The sequence below is a fragment of the Takifugu rubripes genome, chromosome 13, assembly GCF_901000725.2.
Source record: "Takifugu rubripes chromosome 13, fTakRub1.2, whole genome shotgun sequence".
NCBI lineage: Eukaryota > Metazoa > Chordata > Actinopteri > Tetraodontiformes > Tetraodontidae > Takifugu > Takifugu rubripes.
Genome location: NC_042297.1, coordinates 17942101 through 17964027, shown reverse-complemented (window position 1 = coordinate 17964027; position 21927 = coordinate 17942101). Strand labels below are relative to the sequence as shown.

The following is a 21927-nucleotide window of genomic DNA, read 5'->3' as shown; positions in this document are numbered from 1 at the left end:
GATTATTCTTCTATTCTGGATGCTTGAGCCTGTTTTTCCGACCAGTGATGGATTCATTCTGCTTCTGACACTCATTTCCGGTACCAAAGGGCTGGAAAATATCACTGCATTTAAATCTGCCGGGCAGAAAACAGCAATAAGCTGTTCTGGAGAAGGTAGAAAATATCATATAAAACTGCCTTAATGTTTCGACTGCAGAATTCCAGTTATTCATGCATCTTAGAAGGGATTATTGCTGTTATATCTCTCCCCATAAATATTTGATCTGCCTTTTCTCCCCTGCTGACAGTTGCTGCGGGTCACTCTCCCCGTCATGCATTACCTGATTAAAGATCCTGTTGTATAGATGAGAGTGCAATGTGCCGCCTCTCTCTTGAATATATCAACCTTAATATCATTCAGATTGTGCTGGAGTTCACGCTGAAAGGGTGAAGCATTTGCATGAATTTTGACAGTGGGATCAAGCGTGTTTATTTGCCAGAATCCTTTCTTTTTGCTGTGAACTGAAGCTACAGCCTGGCTCAAACAGGTCTCAGTAGAAATTCAGTTTGTTTCTGCTGGTTTTGTTTCTACGATCTCTTTTCTCTCCTGTAATGCATCAGCTAGATGGGAAATCCAGTTAGTTGCATTCGCTTAAGCATTGAAACGGACAAAGTTTGAATAAGAAGTCTGAATAAATTACTCTCAAGTTTTAAAAAACTGTGTATTTATGAGTGGTTTTAGAAAAATAAATATTCTTCTTTATGTGGGCTTTGTGAGCACATGCTGTATTATTCATAGTGTCATTGTTTTACCTAAATGTATGTCTTTTATAAATACATCAGGGCAGTCACAAAAAGGTTTGGGGAGTGCTGCATAGCCAGGATTGTCACATTTGCAAACCAAAATGCAACAAAATATTGTAAAATCGGTCAGGATTTGTGAATACAGGAAGCTAGTAAAGAGGAGGTCAAAGGGTGTCTGTCCCAGGGGATGCAGTTACCCGTAGTAACCATCCTTGCCCTCACACCCAGGGATTTGGCAAGGCAGAGGAGGAGGATGCTGGGATACAATGTGGATGGAGAAGATTGGGTGGAGCCAGTGAGGTGCGTGCACAGTGTGAAGCAGCTGGTGGGGGAAGGGAGGAGCAAAAAGGGAGGAAGGATGGGGCTGTTGTTAAAGAGGACCAAGTGCTTTTGTGCTGCACATCTCGGCTCAGGACCTCAGGTAAAAGCTGTATTCAAGCCATGATTTTTTGTAGAATAGTAATCTGAGCTCAGGGATTGTCTGTCATGTAGTATGAAAAGTGTATCTGAAGCAAAGATTTGATTGATCACACGTAAATGGACCGTTCGTGAATGAGATGTAGAAAGAGTGTGACAGCTCAAGGACCTGTAGATCAACTACCTCTGTGTGCTTCCTTTCTCTGCTTTTGCCTTTGATGCTTCAAATGAATGTGTTCGTACCACGTTATGCATAGCTTATTAACGACTGTAATGGCTGGCAATGGAAAATGTAATTATGGTGAAGGAAGGGCAGAAACAGCGTGCCTCTGAGGGCAGTCGTTCATGGCAACTGGGTACCACAATGGCGAGGAAGGTGTCAGGTGCACACAATAAAACAGACATTAGAGGCCACAATTACTCACTGTGGACTAGTTCTGAGTTCACTTCAACCATCTTATTAAGACTAGAATTAAAAGGAAACTCACTTTTTCTTCTCTTTAATAAGATTTGTTCCGTGTTTTTTTTCTCTTCAAGACTATTTGTAGACCTCTGCCTGTGTTCTGCATGCCTAACTATGATGAATTCTTTCATTATTTAACTGCCTATATTGATTACAGACATGGCTTTACAGCTTAGTTTATGGTTTAAACAGTGCAGTTGTTGGGGTGGCGTGGTGCAGCCCCGCGGTTCACGTTGAGCTTCTAACAGGTTCAGACATTTTATTTTTTCAGCCTACTTCACCACAGTAAACAATTTGTTTTGTCATCTGACCTGCCCTACTCAAATGGAACATATCGAGAGCCTTTATTGTCTCTCAGGGCGACCATCCCTCACCAGTGAGCGACCGAAGGATCAATACAAGCCGTCGTTCGTATCTGTAAATCTCGTCATGTCAGGGCTGAAATGCAAGTCTAGTGTGAGCTGACCTTGATGTGACTATTGACTTTTTCTCCTCCAGCAGTCTCCCGTGAGGTATTCTAGGACAGGTTTATAGTTTTGTGTGTGTTATTGGTAACCAGACTCTTGTTTGATATTATTTAGACATCTGTGGTGCATTTGAAGCAGTTTGTAGAGGCCCACGGAAGAAATGAGAAATGAAGAAAAGAGTCACAAAGAAGCTGAACTCATGGGTCATTGTTCTTACACTGTGTCCCTTTGTCCTTTTTGAATGTGTCCACTAGGATCCAAACACCAATAATGCATGGCCTGTAAGCCACCAGTCATGGCTCATAGGAAGAGGCCGGGAACCAGCGGAGGACACATCATGGCTGCTCAAGGCCTTGTCTCCGTCCCCACCCCTCATCCTACAGAATCATGTGAAAGGAAAGCACTTGCCTCCCGGCACCGCCCGGTCCGCTACCCTAAAGAGACACGAGACCCAAAAGCCCTCCCCCCTACCTGCAAGGTGCAATACGTCCCTCCCAAAAGTCAAAAGGAGAGTCGGGATCCTCCGGAGGTGGAGGCTGAAGAGGCTGACGTGAAACACCACAGTAGCCAAGTTCAAACAGAACCAGAGCATCAGCGGCCAGCAACGCCCTCCACACCGGAGCACGAACGAGGCCGAGACGACCGCGAACGGGCTGAGTTCCACGGTGGAGCGGACAGTCTAGATGACGACTCCAGCTCTGACTACATTAACAACACCTCGGATGATGAGGAAGACTATGATGATGGTGAATACGGTGTTATGATAGATTAGGACAGTTTTAGTTGCACTTTACCAATTCTTGATTTCTGTTTGATGAATGTTAGTTGGGTCAAAAGGTTAAATTAAGCGATTAAATTATACTTAATCGTTAATTACATCTTTTGGATCACGGGCACTACAATGTTTAGATTCTTCAGGCACTAACTAGAATGTTTCTTCTATAATGCATCATTCTAGGGTTGGCAGAGGAAGATGAAGGTGTGACATACTACATCCGCTACTGCCCAGAAGATGACAGCTACCTGGAAGGTATGGACTGTAACAGTCAGGGAGACTGCAACCACAGCCAAGGAGACTGCTCTGACGCCGCCCAGCAAGGTGAAGCGCACCCTGAGGAGAGCCAGGAGGAGGTGGAAGGTTGGGTCCAGGGGGGAGAAGTAGAAGGGGAGGAAAGGGAGGAAGAATGGGTTCAGGATGAGGAGGGAGAGGGCACAGTAAGGGAGGAGTGGCAAGATCAGGAGGAAGAAGAAGTGAGAGAAGATTGGAGAGAGGGGGACGAGGAAGTGAGGCAGGAATGGAGAGAGGAGGCCCAGCTGAGACAAGACCACTGGGTGGGTCGTGAGCGACACAGGGTGGAAGAGTGGGGAGAAGGAGACGGGGAGGTCCGCTGCGAGGTGGTGGAGCAAGATCCAGACGAACAGATATATAATGGAAGACCAGAACCCATCCTGGATCATCATCACCATCTCCACCACCAACCTGGTTTGCAAGACGCCCTGCAGACTAGAGAGGAAGAGGATGAGGCCGAAAGTGAGGAGTACTGCCCCAATGAGGAAGAGGACGAGGAGGCAGATGGAGGGGAAAGACATGGCAGGGCCTACACAGGGGACTACTATGCACCAGAGGACAATGGGAACTCAGTGCGGGTTTCTCCATATCGCGGGCGTAAGGTGGTGGTGGTAGAGGGAGAAACAGGAGAGGAAGCAGAGGAGGACATTGACCAAATAGTGGCTGAGATCAAGATGAGCATGAGTATGGGCAGTCTGAGCAGTGGCACTGACCAAAGTCCAGAGGAGATGGTGCCAGAGCCCACATTAAGTCACTACTCCCACCCTAAGCCGGGCACAGCCCCCTATCCCCAAGCTCACCATCGCCATGACAGCAGGCCCAAGTCTTTGAACCTGCCCTCCATGCACCACACAAATCCTGACCTCCAGAGGGACCTCAAAGCACATCCACGCTCCCCAGAAGACAGACAGAGATGGACAGAGGAGGCGGTGAGTTGCTTTGGAAAACATCCACTGTGCTGAAGTGGTTCATTTAAACCATAGAAAATAGGAACCTAGACTTTAATTTTCAAATTAAATCTATTTATAAAAACTGTATTGTTTGCTATGACAAGGAGACAAATATTAAAATAAGCTGATATTAGCTATAGCTAATAGCTTTAAAATGGCCAAATTAAGCATATATAGCTTTGAAATTTCGTTTCATGTACACGGTGGCATTTTTTTTGTTTATAGCAAAACTGGGTCAAGCATGCATTTTCCTAAAATCAGAGTTAAAAGGTGATCTCTTATTCATCCTCATCCCAGCACAATCGCCGGGCTTTTCCATCCAGGGTCCTGCTCATCCTGTGCACATCGGCGTCCTAAACATGCTCCTCCCATCATGTAATGGTCAGACGGTGAAAGCAGAACAGCCATATTCTCCTCTGGGCATCATGCTGATACACACCTGCTCCACAGTGTACACACGTGCATGTGCGCTCCTACCCTGTAGCTCATCTGTGGCACAAAAGTGGGTCAGACGCCATTTAAGTGGATCCATTTCAGAGAATTTACAGCACGCAGCCATTCTGATGGCTCCCCTGATCACATCAGCATGTAAGAGCAGGTTTGTTGCAGGTCTGCTTTCAGTTTAATTTAAGATCTCCCTGAATTATTAACTGTTTAAATGGTTTTCACCTGAAAAAGACATCCTCGCAGACTTTAAGGCTCTGCATATTGTGGCAGCTGTCTGACTGACAGGATGGATGGAGGTGTAGCTGGAGATGTTCTTCAAGAGCAGCCAAACTTATAAAGGCTGATTTGTAATCACAAAAACAAAAATCCCCATTCCATGAATCATTGCCACCTGTTATATTGTCCCTCATGTTATATACTCACAAATTAAATCAGAGTGGATATTAATATTCAGTCCAGATAAATGCACGCCGGGGGTTTGTCTGGATTCACTTGCCATTCTGTACACAGTGTAATTCTGCCAGTCTTACCGGTTTAGCGTGCTGTCCCCCGACAACAACACAAATTCCATTAATTAAACGGTTGTTTGCACAAGCGATACGGGCAGCATGCAAAGAGGGCCGTTAACGTCACATTTTCATTTATGACAACGTGCTGATCGTCTGGATAGCACTTTGTAGGGCCTCATGCATGTGTGGAGTATAACAGTTGTCCATGGGGAGTGCATGCAAATGTCACCCTGTCATTGTTTACATTGCTTCGGTCCACATACAGAAAATTTAAGATGAACCCGAGGGCAAGCGAAAGAAAAACGCAGCAGTTTGAATTCAGCGTGTTCGATTTTCAATGCATTAGCAAAAAAATGAACTCTTTATCAGTGGTAATGCTGCGGTAAACCCAGCACAGCAGGACTCATGTAAATGGCAGCCCACCCACACAGTCGCCTCCCTCGTGTGAGGTGCATATCATTACCTCCCACTCAAACCTTTGGCTCTCGGAGCAGAAGCCGCCTGTGACAGCTTACGCGGCATCTCACTGTTTAAATTTGTGGCAGTCCTAATGGTTTCCGCTTGCACCTGTTCTCCCGTGTCGACCCGACAGGTGAGCAACGGCGCAGAGCAGCCCAGGAAGCAACAGCGCTCCGACCTCAACATTCCCCTGGAGAACAATAATGTGCCAGAGGTAAGATGCTGCTCTGCTGCTGTCAACACGCCTCTGCTCTGTTGCAAGGTCATTTACACTTTAAGGGCTGTGGCTGGTGCGTGCGTGCGTGTGTTTGTGTGTGTGTGTGCAGAATATGTGCAACACGAATGTCATCAAGTGGTTATTATGTTTCCGTAAACAGGTCAGAATAGGTTTAGGATTAATGCAGAAGGACCAACTTCCAACTGTTTGTTGTCAGAAGAGGATGAAAATCTTCCCCCTCAATTGTTATTTGACACTTGAGAACCACCAGATATTCACCACAAACCCGTGTATCCCTTTTTTTTTTCAGCCAGCGAAAAAGGTGGCGTCCTTCCCCAGCTTTGTCGACGGTGAGTTCCCCCCAGTGTGTCACATCACAGGCTAAGATGAAGCATTTTTTTCTCAACCTTTGCATTCTTTTGGCTCGCCTGCTGTCGTGGCAGCACGCTGTGTCCTGAAGTGGGTGTCTGAGAATCCATATCTGCATATCACAGATGCAGATTAGTCTCAGTCAAACCTCCCACTGGTTCTGAGCCTCTTTCCGCTCACCGGCAGCGGCTCGGTCCCACTCAGCAAGCCACTCTCCTCCTCATCACCATCACCATCATCATCATCATCCTCTCCTGACCAACACTGTTGGCCCTGTTTCTCCACACAGCGTGTTGGCTCCGCCACACATCTGACTCAGTCCTTCACCCTGGGTCTGCCCATTAATCACAATTTCCTGTTGCTTCCTCTGGCTCAGTCCCAGGACCCTGTGAACCAGAGGACCTGATTGATGGAATTATCTTTGCTGCTAACTACCTGGGCTCCACTCAGCTGCTGTCTGAGAGGAACCCTTCCAAGAACATACGCATGATGCAGGCCCAGGAGGCTGTCAGCAGGGTCAAGGTACTCCAAATCTCTCTCTCTCACACACACACACACACAAAATCACTCTTATAACCTCCACCGAGGAGGTTATATGACAGCGGGCGCGTTTGTTTGTTTGTCTTTCTGTTAGCAAAAATAACTCAAAAAGTTCTGAATGCATTTTAATGAAATTTTGGTGATGTTCTGGATTCCATTATCCTTTGATTGTCCAAATATAGGTGACGATCAAAGCCTGCTAGGTTATACCTTGTATTATACTGCTATAGGAGTATATATACGAGGGTAAGGTTCATTTCCCCACAACACATGGGGGAAGATGAGCTGCTTGTTTTTAAGTTGAACAACCTCTGTTAAAGAAGACAACTCCAGCACTTCAATTCCCTAATCAGAGTCATCGTCTCTAATCTGCCGCCTCAATCAACAACCCTTTCATCGAGGCTAACCCTCGAATACCAGATGAGCAATATGCAGAGACAGACAAACTCTTGAAGGTATTTGGCTTGATTGGCGTATTAGTTTTGAGTGTAATTCACAATATGAAGGGAAATGAGCTGCTTGGCAGAGGTCTGCCCTCTCCCAGTGCTTTGTTTCTAGTTCGCTTATTTAAAGCAGGCATTTTCATTTCGGTCACATAATTCATTGGTTTGTTCGGAAGGTCTGCTCAATACATCTAATTTCCCCAGTGGTGTTTGTGCAGCGCTGGTGAATCTTACTAAAAGTATAAAACAAAACACAATAAGACAAAGTTCCTGAGCATTTTCATAGTGTTTGTCTAACTTTACACGCATTATTGGAGACCTACTGTGTTGAAGAGCAATACTTTGGTTCTGACCTAAGGCAGGAGACTCTTTTTCAAGGTTTTCTTCAATAGTAATCTTTTTTAGACTTGAATCCAATTGGACTTTAAGTCGGAGCAGACTTAGGGGACAGGTGTGGCTCTTCGGCTTTATGGGCCCTAAGGAACCACTTAAGCTGCTGTTCTTCATCATGGTTCTACCAGGATCTCCCTTGTTGATGCTTCTTCTGTGTTGTTGGCTGAAGATGTTCAGCAGTGGGATGATGAACCATAGTCTCATCCATGTGATTAGATCACTGCCGAAAATGTGGTTTCGTGACAGGATGACATCATGCAGTGTGTGTGTGTGTGTGTGTGTGTGTGTGTCTGGGGTGCACTGGCTGCTTTTGTCTCCCTCTCATGTGAGCACAAGCTGGGCTGCGTTTCTAAATATTAAATGAGCTCCCCTGTAGTGGTCTACTTTTTAAGTTGCATGCTGTAACGACACTTGGTTAGGTGGGTGCACTTAAGCGCGGGCCTCCGCTGGGACGTGTGAAGAATTAAAAGCTCCTGACGCTACTGTTTGGAGGTATTAGGTCAGGTTTCACGGCGCATGATGTCACCAAAGCGGAGCTCAAATCCACAGACGGTTCATTCGCCATCTGTTCACTAGTGCGTTTGAAAGCAGCGTCGAATCGTCTCTTGATTTGTTATAATGCAATTTCGACTGGAAATGAGCACAAGGAGCAGCTGAAAAAGGCATCATGGCTGCTTCATTTTTTTTTAAAAAGCTCTCACCGTGGAGGATGTGGGCTGGCATCATGTCACATTTGTCCAATCTGTGTTTGGTTTTCACTCACTTGCTCACTGTCTGCATGCACGGGTGTCTTCTGCAAAAAAAACCCAAAAAGACCCAAGACTTGTGAGGATGAAACCATGGCAACGGTTTGCTGTCACCTTTTAACTGCCTTCCTCCTGCTTGGAAGAGGTCCACTGAACAAGCAGAATTCTCCTCATTTTTCCTCCTGATCCACACTTGTCGAGACAATCTTTGACATTGACAAGGACACAAACCCGTCCAGGTCCACGCACGCGTAAGTACAAAAAACACGCACTTACACCCCGTAGTGCTGAAATCAATTTTGGCGTGATGTTCCCTGTGTTTGATCTAAAATTTATGCGTCTTCTACGTCTTTCCTGCTGCGTCTCCCCACCCTCCACGGCTCCTCCTCAGATGTTTGTCTCGTGTGGGAGCTAATGATGGAGGAAGATTTGAAAAAGGAAAATCTGACGTGGTCTCTCCTCTGGGCTGTTTTCCCTGCTCTTAACTTGTACAGTACTTTTTTAACGGTCTGAAGGTCAAGCCGGGTTCCTCTGGCAGATGAGAAATAGACGGGCGCAGCCTCTCAGCGTGAACTCCATTCGCAGTATTGATGATTAAACATCGCAAAGCAGCTCAGCGGATCGTCAATGGAGCTTCGCCCCCTGTAGGGGCCGTAGCGAGTCCGGAATGACTGATGAATCCCTCAGAAGTGTTAGCCGAGTTTAAAAAGTATAAAGCTGATACCAAATAGGAGATGCCCCCTGGACGCCTCCCTGGTGAGGTGTTCAGGGCATGTCCCTCCGGTAGGAGACCCCCGGGGAGACCCAGGACACGTTGGAGAGACTATGTCTCGCGGCTGGCCTGGGAACGCCTGGGGATCCCTCCGGATGAGCTGGAGGAGGTAGCTGGGGAGAGGGAAGTCTGGGCTTCTCTCCTTAGGCTGCTGCCCCCGCGACCCGACCCCGGATAAGCGGTAGAGAATGGATGGATGGATGGACCAAATAGGGAGCCCGGAGATGAAATCTTTGGCTTTTTCCCTTTTCCCTGTTGCTCTTTATTGTTTCCCATCGAGTCTTTAGTCTCAACGCTGACGAGCGGAAACGCCTCCTCCCTACAGGCTTCACATACTTCATACATGTTCGTGCAGCCATGATGTCTGTGCATGCCTGCGTACTTTTGCTTTTGTAGTAGGAGGGGAGAAAAAAGCAATTATTACTGTGTGTAATTGCTGTTGTGATTTTTATCTGACAACCAACAGGGCTGTGCGAGCGCTGAACCAAACACACACACACACACACACACACACACACACATGAAATCATCTGTCTGTCTCTGAGAGCAGCAGTAGCACTCCCTCTGTTTGGTTTGGGGTTGTACTGTCTTCCTTTTATTTACCCTCTTTATTCCCCCTCCTCTCCCTGTCCTGTTTTTTTGTGCTCCTGTATTTGCTGACCCTGTCCCGTCCCAACGCCCGCCCGCCGGCCAGAGGGTACAGAAGGCTGCCAAAATCAAGAAAAAGGCGGTGTGTAATAAATCGAACAGAAGGAAGACCCTTTGGCCACCCTCATGTCATTTTCTTTTGTTTTTCAATTCCACTTGCGTCTCAGTGTTGCTTTAATGTCCATCCATCCATCCCCGTCCAGGTGTGTCGTGTGCATGAATCTCTCGGGCTGTGCAGAACTAAAACAAACACACATTCACCGTTTCTGTTGATTGCTCTGTGTTTTCAGGCTCTTTTGCACTAATGCTGTTTGAAAGCGTCTCAGTTTTAACTGGCAACCCGATAAACAGTTTATGTCACTGAGACTGAGGTCGGGGCAAAGACAGAAGAGGGAAAACCACGGAAACCAACAGCAGGGTGAATTCAAATGACCACAAAGTAATGAGATACATCAGCAGGACACTGTGTAGGAAACTTGACTTAGCCTGTAAAAAGCGCCTCTTTTTATTCCCTCTGACCAGAGATGTGTTTTACGTTCACCCAAACTCAGGTTTAAGCAACACGACACACACTTGTGCTGGTAAAATCAATGTTAAGCTGAATAATAAGGCAGGAAAGGGAACGTTTGGAGGAAAATAAGCTCAACCTGTTTCCTCGCTAATTCATATGCAACCACGGCTGCTAATGTGACCAGAAGAAGTACGACACAGGTCACTTGCCAGAGTAATCTGGTATAATTAGGCTGCAGCATTTGTGTATTGTGTGGTTCAGCTAAAGGCTCTCAACAGCATTTGAAAACAGCCTCAGTGAGAAAGACTGTGATAATTAGGAGAGGGGATTCTAGTAGATAAGCTGAGCTAATTCCACACAGTTTGAAGAAATATTATTCCCCTTTACGGTCTGTTTTTATGCCCCTTCACTATTTATTTAGATTAATGAAACATTTCAGTGGTAAAAAATCAGGTTTTATGGTTGACAATGAAGTCAGGGCCTTTAGCTCGTGATGCATTAGCTTCCCTGGACCATGATACCTTAAAGCTACCAAATGTAGGGTTTTAATTCAGTCAGGCTTCGGTTAGATAAACTCCACTAGCGTGCAGCATGACTGCATTACCTTGTGTTTAAATGAATAAAGATTAAAACCGTTTACAGAGTCACTCTGGGATTCTGTCCAGTTCATGGTATGTTAAAAAAAAAGCCCTTTTACAATAAAGCTTTACTTTTGAGCACATCTTGAAACCGAGCAGAAATGAGATCAGATTACATGTAATCTGATTAACCTGCACTACGCGGTGATTGGAAGGAAAGTGCGTGCAGGTTTGATTCTGCGTGGCGTTCGCAGAGAGCAGCCTGCCGGGTGGGGTTTAGCGTTGAGCCGGGTCTCCTTCCTCTGCCAGCTCGCTCCCCTCCTGCCAAGACAGCTGATACCAAACAAGATGAAATCATCCCGCTGCCAACATTTTTCCTTTGCCTGCCACTCCCTCACCTTTAGAACGGCTTCCGACTGAGCTGGAATCCAAACATACATGCATGCATGCGCGTTTACCCAAACTAATCCTGTACTGACCTCACGCGTACCTCAGCCATCTCGTTTGGTGGGTTCTGACCAGTCCGCCTGAACTGAAGCCTGTTCTGTCTTGCAGCAAAGTGCGGACGGAGACGCACAAACCCTGACGGAGGTGGATCTGTTCATCTCCACCCAAAGGATCAAAGTCCTCAACGCAGACTCTCAGGTGAGCCTCCGCCTCGCCGCTGAAGGGTTAAAGCCGCGCCAACGCCGTGTTCCGCAGCGCTGCGATGACAACAGGTTATTCCCCATAATCCCTGATGATGTCACATCTGTTGGGCTGCGGGTGAGAACAGACTCCGTAAATCTTGCAGAACATCCGAGCCTCGGAGCGGCGTTTCATGCGAAAGCTACCAGCACATCCAACGGGGAAGTTGGTGTTTTTCCATTCATCCTTCCAACAGAAACTTCCCTCTTTTATTTTTAACAACAACGACAAAACAACATTTTTAAACAAAGCTTCTCTCAAGCTTTACAAATTTTCTCAGGAGGGTGAACGCTCGCCGGGAGCAGAATTAACTTCTGAGGGCTCTGCAGTTGTGGGGGGGGGCAGCTTTGTGCTGACGGTACCAGTTAAACGTACATATGATGGATGATTCATTCGCAGCATGTCAAACAGAGCTGCTGCCTGCGCCTCTTCAAGGCCTTCTGGCAGAAACAGATGTGCTGCAATGCAGCGTTTTCCTCGGAAATGACAATTAAGACTGAAAGCCTTCGCCGACGGCCTCGGCGTGCACGTGCGCTGTTTGACGCCGCAGAGAGAGGCCTCGGCTCCTTGGAAATCATTACTCCTGATTAAATCGGCTCCCGTCCGTTTAAAAATGTCCGTCTGTAGCTGGAGCCGCCACCCGCGCGGCACCGTGATGAGCGTAATCACGCGTTAATCTGACGCATTCGCCCTCCAGGAGACCATGATGGACAACGCGCTGCGCACCATATCCTACATCGCAGATATCGGGAACATCGTGGTGCTGATGGCCAGGCGCCGCATGCCCCGATCGGCCTCACAGGACTGCATTGAAACAACGCCGGGGGCACCGGAGGCCAAGAAGCAGTACAAGATGATTTGCCACGTCTTTGAGTCCGAGGACGTAAGTGCGCTGAAGTTCTGCAGCTAAACGATGATTTGGGCTCTCTTGATATTTTTGAAAACTTTTTTCGAACCTAGATATATTTGAGACACCCCGGTTCCGAAGAAATTGTCCGGTCGTAATTATTTCTTGTTAAATTTGAGCAGATTAGGTCCAGGACCAACGCAAAAACAGCCAAAAAGCTGCTCTCTTCTTCTTTGGTGGCAGGTTTGAGTTCTAACTGAAAGCATCCAGCTGATCATCCATCAGCGGGAGCTACTGGGCCTGCTCGCTCTCGCTACAGCGTTTTCATAGTTTTGCCTCTTTTGTTGTTCTGCAAACCTAATTTCCAGTTTATTGATTCTTGGAGTTTGGCTGTTACTGCCTGAAAAATGTACAGGAGATTTATGTTCTCGTGTAGAATTCAATTAAACAGGAGAGAGAGGAGGCAAAGTGCAGCTCGCATATCCTCCAGCTCTGTATTAGAATATTATGTTCTGCAGAGTTTATTTTTTTGTGCTTTGCTGGTTCAACTTCATAAAAATGTTTGTTTCCTTCAGCAGTGTCCAAACATCAAGAAGCCATTCAGCATTTAAAAGATGTTTATCCAGGAATTCTTTTATTTTTTCCTTTTTATTGATCTTTTTGCTGTTGATTCTCTGTCTCACAACAGGGCTTTTAAAGGCTAAGTCATGTCGTTGGGAGGCACAATGTTGTGGCATTTTGGTTGTTTATCAGTCATGTTATTTGGGTTTTTAATTATGAGGACGTGTCGTTTAGGTGGCGATTGCAAACGCAGGCTGGTGACGTTCACGAGATGTTCTCTCAGAACCTTGAGTGGATTGACTTGTTCTCTCCGTTATCTTCATTACACGTAACTCCTGCTCAGTGGGGACTGCTGCTGAGGAGTGTCTGACAGCACAAACCAGTGTGTTGGTGTCTTAACACAGTCTCTGTTTGTGGAGTTTGTCAGAGGGAATCGGCATCTGTGGTTCCCCGACACGCTTATCTCCTAATTCCCTTGTTTTGTGCCTGCAGGCGCAGCTTATTGCTCAGTCCATCGGTCAGGCTTTCAGCGTAGCTTACCAGGAGTTCCTGAGAGCCAACGGCATCAACCCCGAGGACCTGAGTCAGAAGGAGTACAGTGACATCATCAACACACAGGAGATGTACAACGATGACCTCATCCACTTCTCCAACTCTGAGAACTGCAAAGAGGTTGGTCCTGATGAAATGTGCAGCAGAGTCTTTCCACTGCTGCTGTTTGGTGCTTTGTCAACACCAGTGAAATACAAAAGAAACAAAAAATACATTGTGAGGTGAACATCAGCCCTGCAGCAGGAGCATTTATAGAAACTCACAAGAATGCAGGAAATGTTGACTAATTCAAAGGCAGATGGCAGCGTGATTCAAGTCCTACATGCTTCTTATTGTTGTAACATTTCCTGCTAAGCTAATACTGTGGCCTCATAGCATTACTGGAGGATTTCGGAGAGTTAGAAACTGTGAAATACTGTCTGCCGTGTTAGCGGAGAGGCTGCAGGGCAACAAGCAGCTGCTATTTCAGACGCACTTAAGAGAGAGAGCGAGGGAGTTTCCTCACAACTCTTTTTACAGTCAGAATGTTGAGATGTGAGCCTGAAGATAGACTTTTATTCAATAACAAATGATTAAACATCGTAATAAAATAGTCGAAAGGAAGTGCATTGTTTACATTTAGCTACATCTGTGCATTGAAAAACATTACATATAAAATAAAGATGTACTGTGAGTTCACTGAGTTAGTGACCATGAAGAAGGGCCCTGGAATTTACAGTATTTAGGGTTTATAAGGCTGTTTTCAGTTTGTCAGGCTGCTGCTAAAATAGAATTATATTATATAATGATGAGGGTTTGTTGTTGTACTGACGTTGGCCGCTAGAGGGAGACATATGGACCTCCGCCATGCATGTCCCTCTTCAGTCTACTGAAGAAGTGTGGACATAACCCCTCTAAACGGCACCTCAGATATGATCACCATGACCTTGGTGGAGCTGACATTCAGTCTCCGTTCAGTTGCAGCTGGAGAAGAGTAAGGGGGAGATCCTGGGCGTGGTGATCGTGGAGTCCGGCTGGGGATCCATCCTGCCCACAGTCATCCTAGCCAACATGATGAACGGCGGCCCTGCGGCTCGCTCTGGAAAACTCAGCATCGGAGACCAGATCATGTCCATCAACAACACCAGCCTCGTGGGGCTGCCCCTCGCCACCTGTCAGGGAATCATTAAGGTATTTCTAAATAAACCCTTTCACCCTGGATGAGCTGTGGGGGCGTGTGACCCAAGTAGGAGAGGAATAGTTCCTAAAATGAATGTGTGTGAGCCCGTGTGTGTTTCTCTGTGGAAGGGCTTGAAGAACCAGGTTCAGGTGAAGATGAACATCGTCAGTTGTCCTCCTGTTACCACTGTCCTCATTAAGAGACCGGATCTCAAATATCAGCTGGGCTTCAGCGTCCAGAACGGCATCGTAAGTACAACACCGGGGTCATTAAAGACACGATCTACTACTACACTGGGATCCTGCTGGTTCTGATCCTCCAGGACCACAATCCAGCCGGGCTTTCTGTCCCCCCCCCGGGGCAGGAAACGCTTCAGCAATGAAGGCGTGATCCCAGAAAATCCCATCTGGGTGCCTGGACCTGGACCCCCCCTACTAACATTCTCAGTATTTTATTACTCGGGTGCAGCAAAGCAACCGTCACCGGCAGCTGTGTGATAAATAACATTACAGTATTAAACTTTAATACTTGCTTTAAAAGGCAATAGATGGATCTTATCAGCATATTTAAGGCTGAATATATTTAAGGCAGGTGCAGTTTCAGCCAATACGAGCCAACGCCTGTTCCTGGTGCCATGTTGACATTAATCACACATCTTTTAGGCGTTTAGAGATGCATCTCTCTCCCCACAGATATGCAGCCTGATGCGAGGAGGCATCGCCGAGCGCGGCGGCGTCCGCGTGGGTCACAGGATCATCGAGATTAACGGACAGAGCGTGGTGGCCACAGCGCACGAGAAGATTGTCCAGGCCCTGTCCAACTCTGTCGGAGAGGTGCGACGCACACGCGCACACACACTTTTGACTGGGCGTCGCAGATGATCAGGATTAATTGGGAATTAAAATGTCTCCTGTTCTCTTCCTGTCAGATCCACATGAAAACCATGCCGGCCGCCATGTTCAGACTCCTGACGGGACAGGAGACGCCCATGTACATATAACCAGCGTCCTCCCCAGAGCGGGACAGCTGTGGTGGGGGGGGGCAGACCTGGGACTGAGGGGAAGGACGACTTCTCCGCATCATTTCACTTTTACTTTGATCTGATGACTTCAGCTCTTCATCTCTTTCCAATGCAACATTTTGACATGAAGAGACTCTGCGTGTGTGTGTGTGTCTGTGTGTGTGTGTCTGTGTGTTATTTATTTGCCCTCGTGCTTTTACAGTCATATTTTCTGACCGTGTGCGCCGTCTCGAGTGAAGCATCACAGTTTATTTTTTATACTCATGTAATGCAATATGATACTTTGACTATACTCCTTGTATAGTTTCATTTCCCTCTATTTATTTCTCATGTAAATACATATTTTACTAATAATACAGCTGAAGGCAGCGGGGGAGCATTGTAAATATTTACAGGAGCTTGATGTTTAACAGAAGGGGGTCGTTGTTGGCGGACAGTTGTGTATTTGGTGAAATGACATTTGAAGCGTAGTTGACCTGCACACGCCGATCAAACAGACTCTTGCAGGAGTTAATGGGGGGGGGGGACGCCATATCCTGTTCCTCATCAAATGGCAATACCACCAGTTCCCAAATGGAAATTTGTTCTTTTTGTAAATGTCGTGTACAAACTCACCCTGGTCAAAGATAACAAGCAGCCGGGGCGACTTCAACGTGCGTCCGTTCCGCTTTGATCGGCGCCACATGTGCGGTGGTTTATCCCTGCGCGTTACTCTGTACCGTCTGTTCACCGTCGGCGTTCCTGACCGAAACTCGCGAAAACTGAGTGAACTGTGAATGTAACCGTGTCGTGCGAGTCGTCTCATTTGCCATCAGCAGTATTAGAATGTCTGTACATAAAGACAAGTTCGTCTCCTAGTGTGCTCATGTGGAAAAGATGAAAGAAAAGAGGTTTCGACAAACACGCTCCCGTCAGGATGTGGGATTTGAGCTCGAGGACAGATCCGAATCGGCCATCGTCGTAGGAAACTCCGACCGTACCACCATATCTGTGTGCATGCTTTGTAAAGTAGTATCATGTCATTGTGGTCAGATAATAAAATTTGAGCTAAACATGACTGGTTTTCCTCTGTCATTATTTACACAGTAACTTTAACCTTTCCTGTAACTAATATTACCCCACAACTGCAGGATCACTTTAATGACTGCACGGAAGAGCGGAGGTTGTGAGTATTATCGCTGGTTTCTTTTATTTTGCTGAAAGAAAAAAAAAACTTTCTCTGAAAATCTTTTGCTTTTCTAATACATTCTTCCACAACTCTATTGCTCCCTCTATCGCCGCAATGCGGTACTACAGATGTAATCCAAAGTCTACTTACTTTATTCATAATTATTAGTATTGTTACCATTATACCACAGTATCTTTAAGCAAAACATACAGAATGTGCAAACAAAATATACTTGTGAGTGAAGCAAAGCTGAGCACCACAGAAGATTTTTAACCGTTATGCTCTTCTGAGCCGACTGTTGTCTGTCGTCAGCCTGTCTTTCTGACCTAATTACCTTATCTGTTTATTCAAGGGTCAATGTCCAACGTTCATCCGTCACGCCGAGTCGCTCTGGTTCGTTTCCTGCTGGGATCAGGGATTCTGATCCTCCTGGTCACACTTTAACATGACCTTTATCCCGATGCCCTGACGAGTGGTCTCAAAAGCCTTGACCGCCTGCTCCAGTGGGAAGCGATGGGTCACCAGGGGCTTCACGTTCACCTTCCCCGACGCCAGCATGGCGATGGCCATCGGCCAGCTTCAAAACAAAGTACAGATGAAGCGGCCGCGAATATAACGCACTCGTGAGCTGAATCGGACGTCATTTACGTGTTGCGGTAGCGGAAAACCCCTCTGATGTCCACTTCTCTTGTGGCGGCGTTGATGAGCGGAAGGGTGACCATCTCAGAGCCCAGGCCCACGACCACCACCACGCCCCCCGGGCGCGTCGCCTGAGAGCAGAGACAGAGATTACGTCACTGTCGCCATCTCATGATGCACGGCAGTTGTGTCGCAAGTCCCGAGCTGTCAACAGTCGGAATTGATGAGCATCGATGTTTGTCATTTGGTTCCAGGCTCCGACTCATCACGTACATAGATGGCGGTCTGGATGCTGCTCTCCACGCCCGTGCATTCGATCGCCACATGAGGCTGAACGCCCAGCAGGTCCTCCGCCTTCTTAGCCAGCTGCTTTGGCTCCACCTTCCCGGTTACTTTCAGCTGGAAGTCGGCCCCCAGCTCTTTGGCCAGCGCCAGGCGTTCAGGAAACAGATCTAAAGTAGACGGGACAGAGATGGGGGGGGGGGGGTGGGTGGGAGCCTGTGTGTTTGCCATTAAGCAACTACAGCTGCAAAGGGTGTTTACCGGTGATGACGACCTGAGACGCCCCCAGAGCCTTGGCAACAATCAAACACACCAACCCAATGGGTCCTGACAGGGGAGAGAAAGGGGAGGGGCTGAAGCGCCTCATCCTAAACCACCGTTTTCGCCACCAGATGTTGTTAAATATTGAGTTCAAAGAGTGTTAAGGTTCAGCCAGTTTGAGGAGTCGAGACGATTCATGCGTTCACAACACACCCATCTGTTTATGTGAGCTGCTAAATTCCTCTTCGGGGTTCTGACACGTTGCAGCTGGTTTAAGGTGCTATAGGCCGCTGCAAATATCAAAAAAATCCATCCCATCACTCCGGCCGAGTTTTACCTGCACCACAGATGAACACGGTGCTGCCGAGGGTCACGCCGGCCCTCTGGCACGCGTGGATCCCTACAGACAGAGGTTCGATCAGAGCCCCCTCCTCGAAGGTTACGTTGTCGGGCAACCTGGTTCGTTGAAAATTAGCCACGGACGCACAGAAAAGCAGAAGGACGAGAGGAAGAGCGGCGATGTTACGCAAGAGTTCAGAGAGATCAGACAGCTGTTGGGCAACCTGTGGGACAAAGGCAAGCAGGGGCAAACGGTTACTTGTAGCAGAAGTTGGCATTGTGCTTGTAGAATCGGCAAAGATTTCCATCGTCGGGGGGCGTGGCGCAGAAGAAGATGGTCGGAGACAGGTTGTATTTGCCCGTTTTGAAGTACTCGTCCATCTCACGAGGGACGCCAGGCTCGATGGCCACTCTGTCTCCTTGGGAACGAGTCGATCATACACACTTATTGATCATCATTTTAGGAGAGGAACGCCTCCTCTGGCTGCCTCCTTACCGACTTTAAGATGCTTGACCGCCGAGCCAACTTTCACCACCCGGCCCGAGGCCTCGTGTCCCAGCACCATTGGATCTTTGACAACAAAGTCTGCAATTCTGCCATGCTGCCAGTAGTGAACGTCTGATCCACAGATCCCAACGGAGTGCATCTGAAGTAAGACATCTGCAGCAATAGAGATGATTCAGAACTTTTAATTAAATGTAAACCTTACAATGGATATGCAGCAAAAACAAATACAGTGTTTATTTGGCAAACACTCATCAACCAAGCAACTTGTAGTTTGGAATTCTTCAGGAAAAAGGCAGGAAAAACTCGTTGAATGTATTTTACCATTGGGTCCGGGTTCTGGTACGGGGAGGTGCACCTGTCACAGATTCGAAGTGCTCGCAGTTACAATTCAGAAATTAAAAATAAATGAACCGATGAAATGGAGTTTTTATTTAGGTTCCTACCAGCCGGAGGTCTCCCGGGGAGTAAAGCACAGCGGACAGATTTTCTTGTGCCATGACGAAAGAGTCGGAGCGAAATAAGTCCAAACGACACGCGACAGAACCGGAGTCCGACTGCGCTTCCTATGAGTGAAAACAAAGGCTGTGATTGGCTACCCAGCAGCGGAAGAGTCCATTTCAGTAGGGGGATTCGCGAAGAATTTAAGAAGAATTTAAAGAACATTTTCCTAGAAAACACGAAATTCACATTACTATGTTACATATTTAAGAAACAGCTTTAAGATAATGTGATTAGGGTTCTTTTGTTTCCAAAAATGAGTCAATAATACATCAATATAACCATCGTGAATCCCTTCGACTTTCACTGTTCTGCCGTCCGTCCCTCACAGCCAGAATTATGGATTGGACCCTGCAGAAAGACCCCAGTTGATTCCATGAGTTAGAACTCAGTAGATCCTTTTCCTCCTTATTGCTGTTTTAATCTGTTACACTGTGTGTCATTGTGTATTTTCATATAGACCGATGAGCTATATTTAACCCCAGTTTAGTTTATGTCAAATTAGCATATTTCTATTCAATGTAATTTGAGTAGTGATATGCTGCACTACTACTCATCATATAATATAAAGGATAGAAATTTATTTTATAACCTAAAGGGACATGGCAGTCGGAGTCACTTAACAAACGTTTATTAGCCGTGGTGCAAGCTTTATTTAACACTGTTCTACTTTACACTCCAAACACAAATGCAATTGCTGTGGTGGTTTCTTTAATGATAGACGTGGTTGTAATAACTGCTAATGTCCACGGTTTCCTCTCAGAATGTGTCCAGTGGGCAGCAGGGAGCTTTGCAGCTGAAGCATCTCAACCTTGCAGGAACGTAATCACACAGGTCACCTGAATATTTCGGCAGGTTGTCCATGCTTACATACCCTGTGGTGAGGAGACCAGTAATATCAGCATCAGGAGATTTGACACCGTAAAACATTCCAAAGCCAGACCGAATTACCTGTACATGTGTCACGGTCTGGAGAATCATTCAAAGAGGAACCCAGAGAGTCTTCACTTCCTTGCGAGTGTGCGTCAGACGACGATGAACTGAATAAAGAGAGGAGCAACGGATTAAACTCAGGGGAACGGCCTTTAAATCCCACTGCAGTCTAGACATCTTTACTGGAACGGTAACATACTCACTTCTGCTGGATCCTTCGACAGGTCCATCATCCGTCTGCATGCTCCAACTCTTATAGCAACAATGCAAGACAGAGAGAAGTGTGAGGACAAGACAGCACGGTGGAGTGTATCAATTCTAAATTTAGGGGACAGGACTCGCCTCTGTTTCAGGCTGCTCATCAAAAGACTCCCAAATTAACCTCCCGACCACCTCTCTGACTTCTTAAAATCAGAGACAGGAGACCACAAGAGTTGGAAGCAGCGATTTGCTGTGACTCGCAACCCATTGCGTTCTCACCATCCTGTATGGAGGCTGGAGGCAGCACGTAGTGGCCAATGTACACCGATCGGACACTCCGGCGCCGCTCACAGGTGGACAGGAACAGGCTGTGAAACACCACCACTTGGTTCCAAAGGTAATCTCTGCTCTCATATATCCTGGGAAGAGGAAAGAACTTTGTTCAATAAAAAAGACGACTGATATTTTAGATTATAAATATGCTGCTTTATTCATATTTTTACCATGCTCACCTGAGAGTATCTGGACAGGTTGCATCCTCACTGAAAAGGTAATCTGCTTTCCTCCACCTGGCAACACTCCCACCCTCCGATACTGTAAGGGACATTGTATATTTAATAGCATAAAGCTAATTTTAAGTCGTGTGAAAATTGCCTTTTTACAAACAACACTTGTGTCTACGAACCTATAAATCTCTCACAGCTCGTTCTACCTCTTTACAACTATAATATAGCTAAAGCTTTTCGATATTTTAACATTTGCAGCTTCGACGTTGTTAATAATGGTAGTTGATGTTGTTAGCAAGGCTAAGCTAGTGTGTTTATCTAAAAGCTATAAACTTACTCCAGAAATGTTGGCAGGCTGGTGGCACACTGCTGGAAAACCAAGCGGTTTTATTCCTAAACATTTCTACAGTTAATGTGGGTGACGTATAAGATGGAACATTTATTAAAATCGTTAGCAAAGAGTGTGTCTAAAAAGCCAGTTTTTAACCAGTCTTTTGGCGCTGGTGCATTTAGGTGCTATCGGAAATAATCGGAAACAGGACCAAAAGATAAAAATAAAATAAATAAATAAAAACAAACAAACAAACGCAAAAGCTGATATCAGCCCAAATACTGCTTTTAAATGATCCGTTATCCCGGCTATTTTAGAAATGACACAGGTGGATGAAGAGATGACGCAGAAAAAGGACACAAACACCGAAGCGCCACAAATTAATGCATTAATGTATTTTTTTTTACATTATTTACGTATTTTTCAGTAATGTTTTAACTCAAAACTATCTAAACCGTTTATGACACGCATATGATTTAACGAAGGGCAGCAGTTTATCCATAAACGCGAGTTACCCGCACTAGTACTTTCGGCCGCTAGATGGCGGTATTTTGTTACAGATGTTGACGGTGAACTCGTTTTACATTTTGTTTACCTCAAGCCGAGTACAAGCTAATATAAAACACCATATTGATTTTATGATTTATTTTC

The 21927-nt window shown here is 46.3% G+C and overlaps 3 protein-coding genes across 8 annotated transcripts in view; 1 reads left to right on the top strand and 2 right to left on the bottom strand.

The window, feature by feature from the left end:
• Positions 1–16664, top strand: part of apba2b (amyloid beta (A4) precursor protein-binding, family A, member 2b) — a 29596-nt gene extending 12932 nt beyond the window's left edge. For 3 of the 5 annotated variants that reach the window (XM_029845924.1, XM_029845923.1, XM_029845925.1), the window contains 13 exons: positions 2387–2878; positions 3091–4130; positions 5700–5780; positions 6094–6133; positions 6529–6674; positions 9741–9776; positions 11339–11428; positions 12168–12353; positions 13371–13550; positions 14388–14600; positions 14718–14837; positions 15282–15422; positions 15518–16664. In XM_029845924.1, the coding sequence (XP_029701784.1) occupies positions 2407–2878; positions 3091–4130; positions 5700–5780; positions 6094–6133; positions 6529–6674; positions 9741–9776; positions 11339–11428; positions 12168–12353; positions 13371–13550; positions 14388–14600; positions 14718–14837; positions 15282–15422; positions 15518–15589 (2817 nt within the window). In that variant the 5' untranslated portion in view covers positions 2387–2406 and the 3' untranslated portion in view covers positions 15590–16664. Of the gene's footprint in view, positions 1–1128; positions 1207–2386; positions 2879–3090; positions 4131–5699; positions 5781–6093; positions 6134–6528; positions 6675–9740; positions 9777–11338; positions 11429–12167; positions 12354–13370; positions 13551–14387; positions 14601–14717; positions 14838–15281; positions 15423–15517 lie in introns of those variants that run through there. The other 2 variants (XM_029845926.1, XM_029845927.1) reach the window with 2 other exon arrangements.
• Positions 16665–16801: 137 nt separating this feature from the next.
• Positions 16802–19379, bottom strand: sord (sorbitol dehydrogenase). Its single transcript, XM_003969681.3, has 9 exons — positions 19251–19379; positions 19129–19162; positions 18796–18960; positions 18559–18718; positions 18298–18416; positions 17961–18026; positions 17691–17869; positions 17427–17548; positions 16802–17355 (listed from the first exon to the last, which is right to left on the bottom strand). The coding sequence occupies exons 1-9, from the start codon at positions 19302–19304 to the stop codon at positions 17190–17192; spliced, it is 1065 nt and encodes a 354-aa protein (XP_003969730.1). The 5' UTR covers positions 19305–19379; the 3' UTR covers positions 16802–17189.
• A 540-nt stretch (positions 19380–19919) lies between these two features.
• On the bottom strand, positions 19920–21591 carry terb2 (telomere repeat binding bouquet formation protein 2). 2 transcript variants are annotated; one of them, XM_011610169.2, is made up of 7 exons: positions 21283–21591; positions 20952–21033; positions 20719–20858; positions 20581–20642; positions 20442–20490; positions 20257–20345; positions 19920–20180 (listed from the first exon to the last, which is right to left on the bottom strand). In XM_011610169.2, the coding sequence occupies exons 1-6, from the start codon at positions 21344–21346 to the stop codon at positions 20287–20289; spliced, it is 456 nt and encodes a 151-aa protein (XP_011608471.1). In that variant the 5' UTR covers positions 21347–21591; the 3' UTR covers positions 19920–20180; positions 20257–20286. The 2 variants fall into 2 exon arrangements, with proteins under 2 accessions (XP_011608471.1, XP_011608470.1); XM_011610168.2 differs by having other exon boundaries at positions 20438–20490; positions 21283–21590.
• Between the last annotated feature and the right edge of the window lie 336 nt (positions 21592–21927).

Bases quoted from the DNA above. Each gene is read 5' to 3' on its own strand.
- sord (XM_003969681.3), bottom strand. From the start codon at position 19,304: ATGGCACAAGAAAATCTGTCCGCTGTGCTTTACTCCCCGGGAGACCTC. The intron at 18,961-19,128 runs GTAAAATACATT...CTATTGCTGCAG, and splicing joins ACCAGAACCCGGACCCAATG to ATGTCTTACTTCAGATGCAC. The intron at 17,356-17,426 runs GTAAATGACGTC...TTTGTTTTGAAG, and splicing joins GTTTTCCGCTACCGCAACAC to CTGGCCGATGGCCATCGCCA.
- terb2 (XM_011610168.2), bottom strand. From the start codon at position 21,346: ATGTTTAGGAATAAAACCGCTTGGTTTTCCAGCAGTGTGCCACCAGCC. The intron at 20,491-20,580 runs GCGAGTCCTGTC...TGTTGCTATAAG, and splicing joins ATGAGCAGCCTGAAACAGAG to AGTTGGAGCATGCAGACGGA. The intron at 20,181-20,256 runs GTAATTCGGTCT...TCCTCACCACAG, and splicing joins AGACCGTGACACATGTACAG to GGTATGTAAGCATGGACAAC.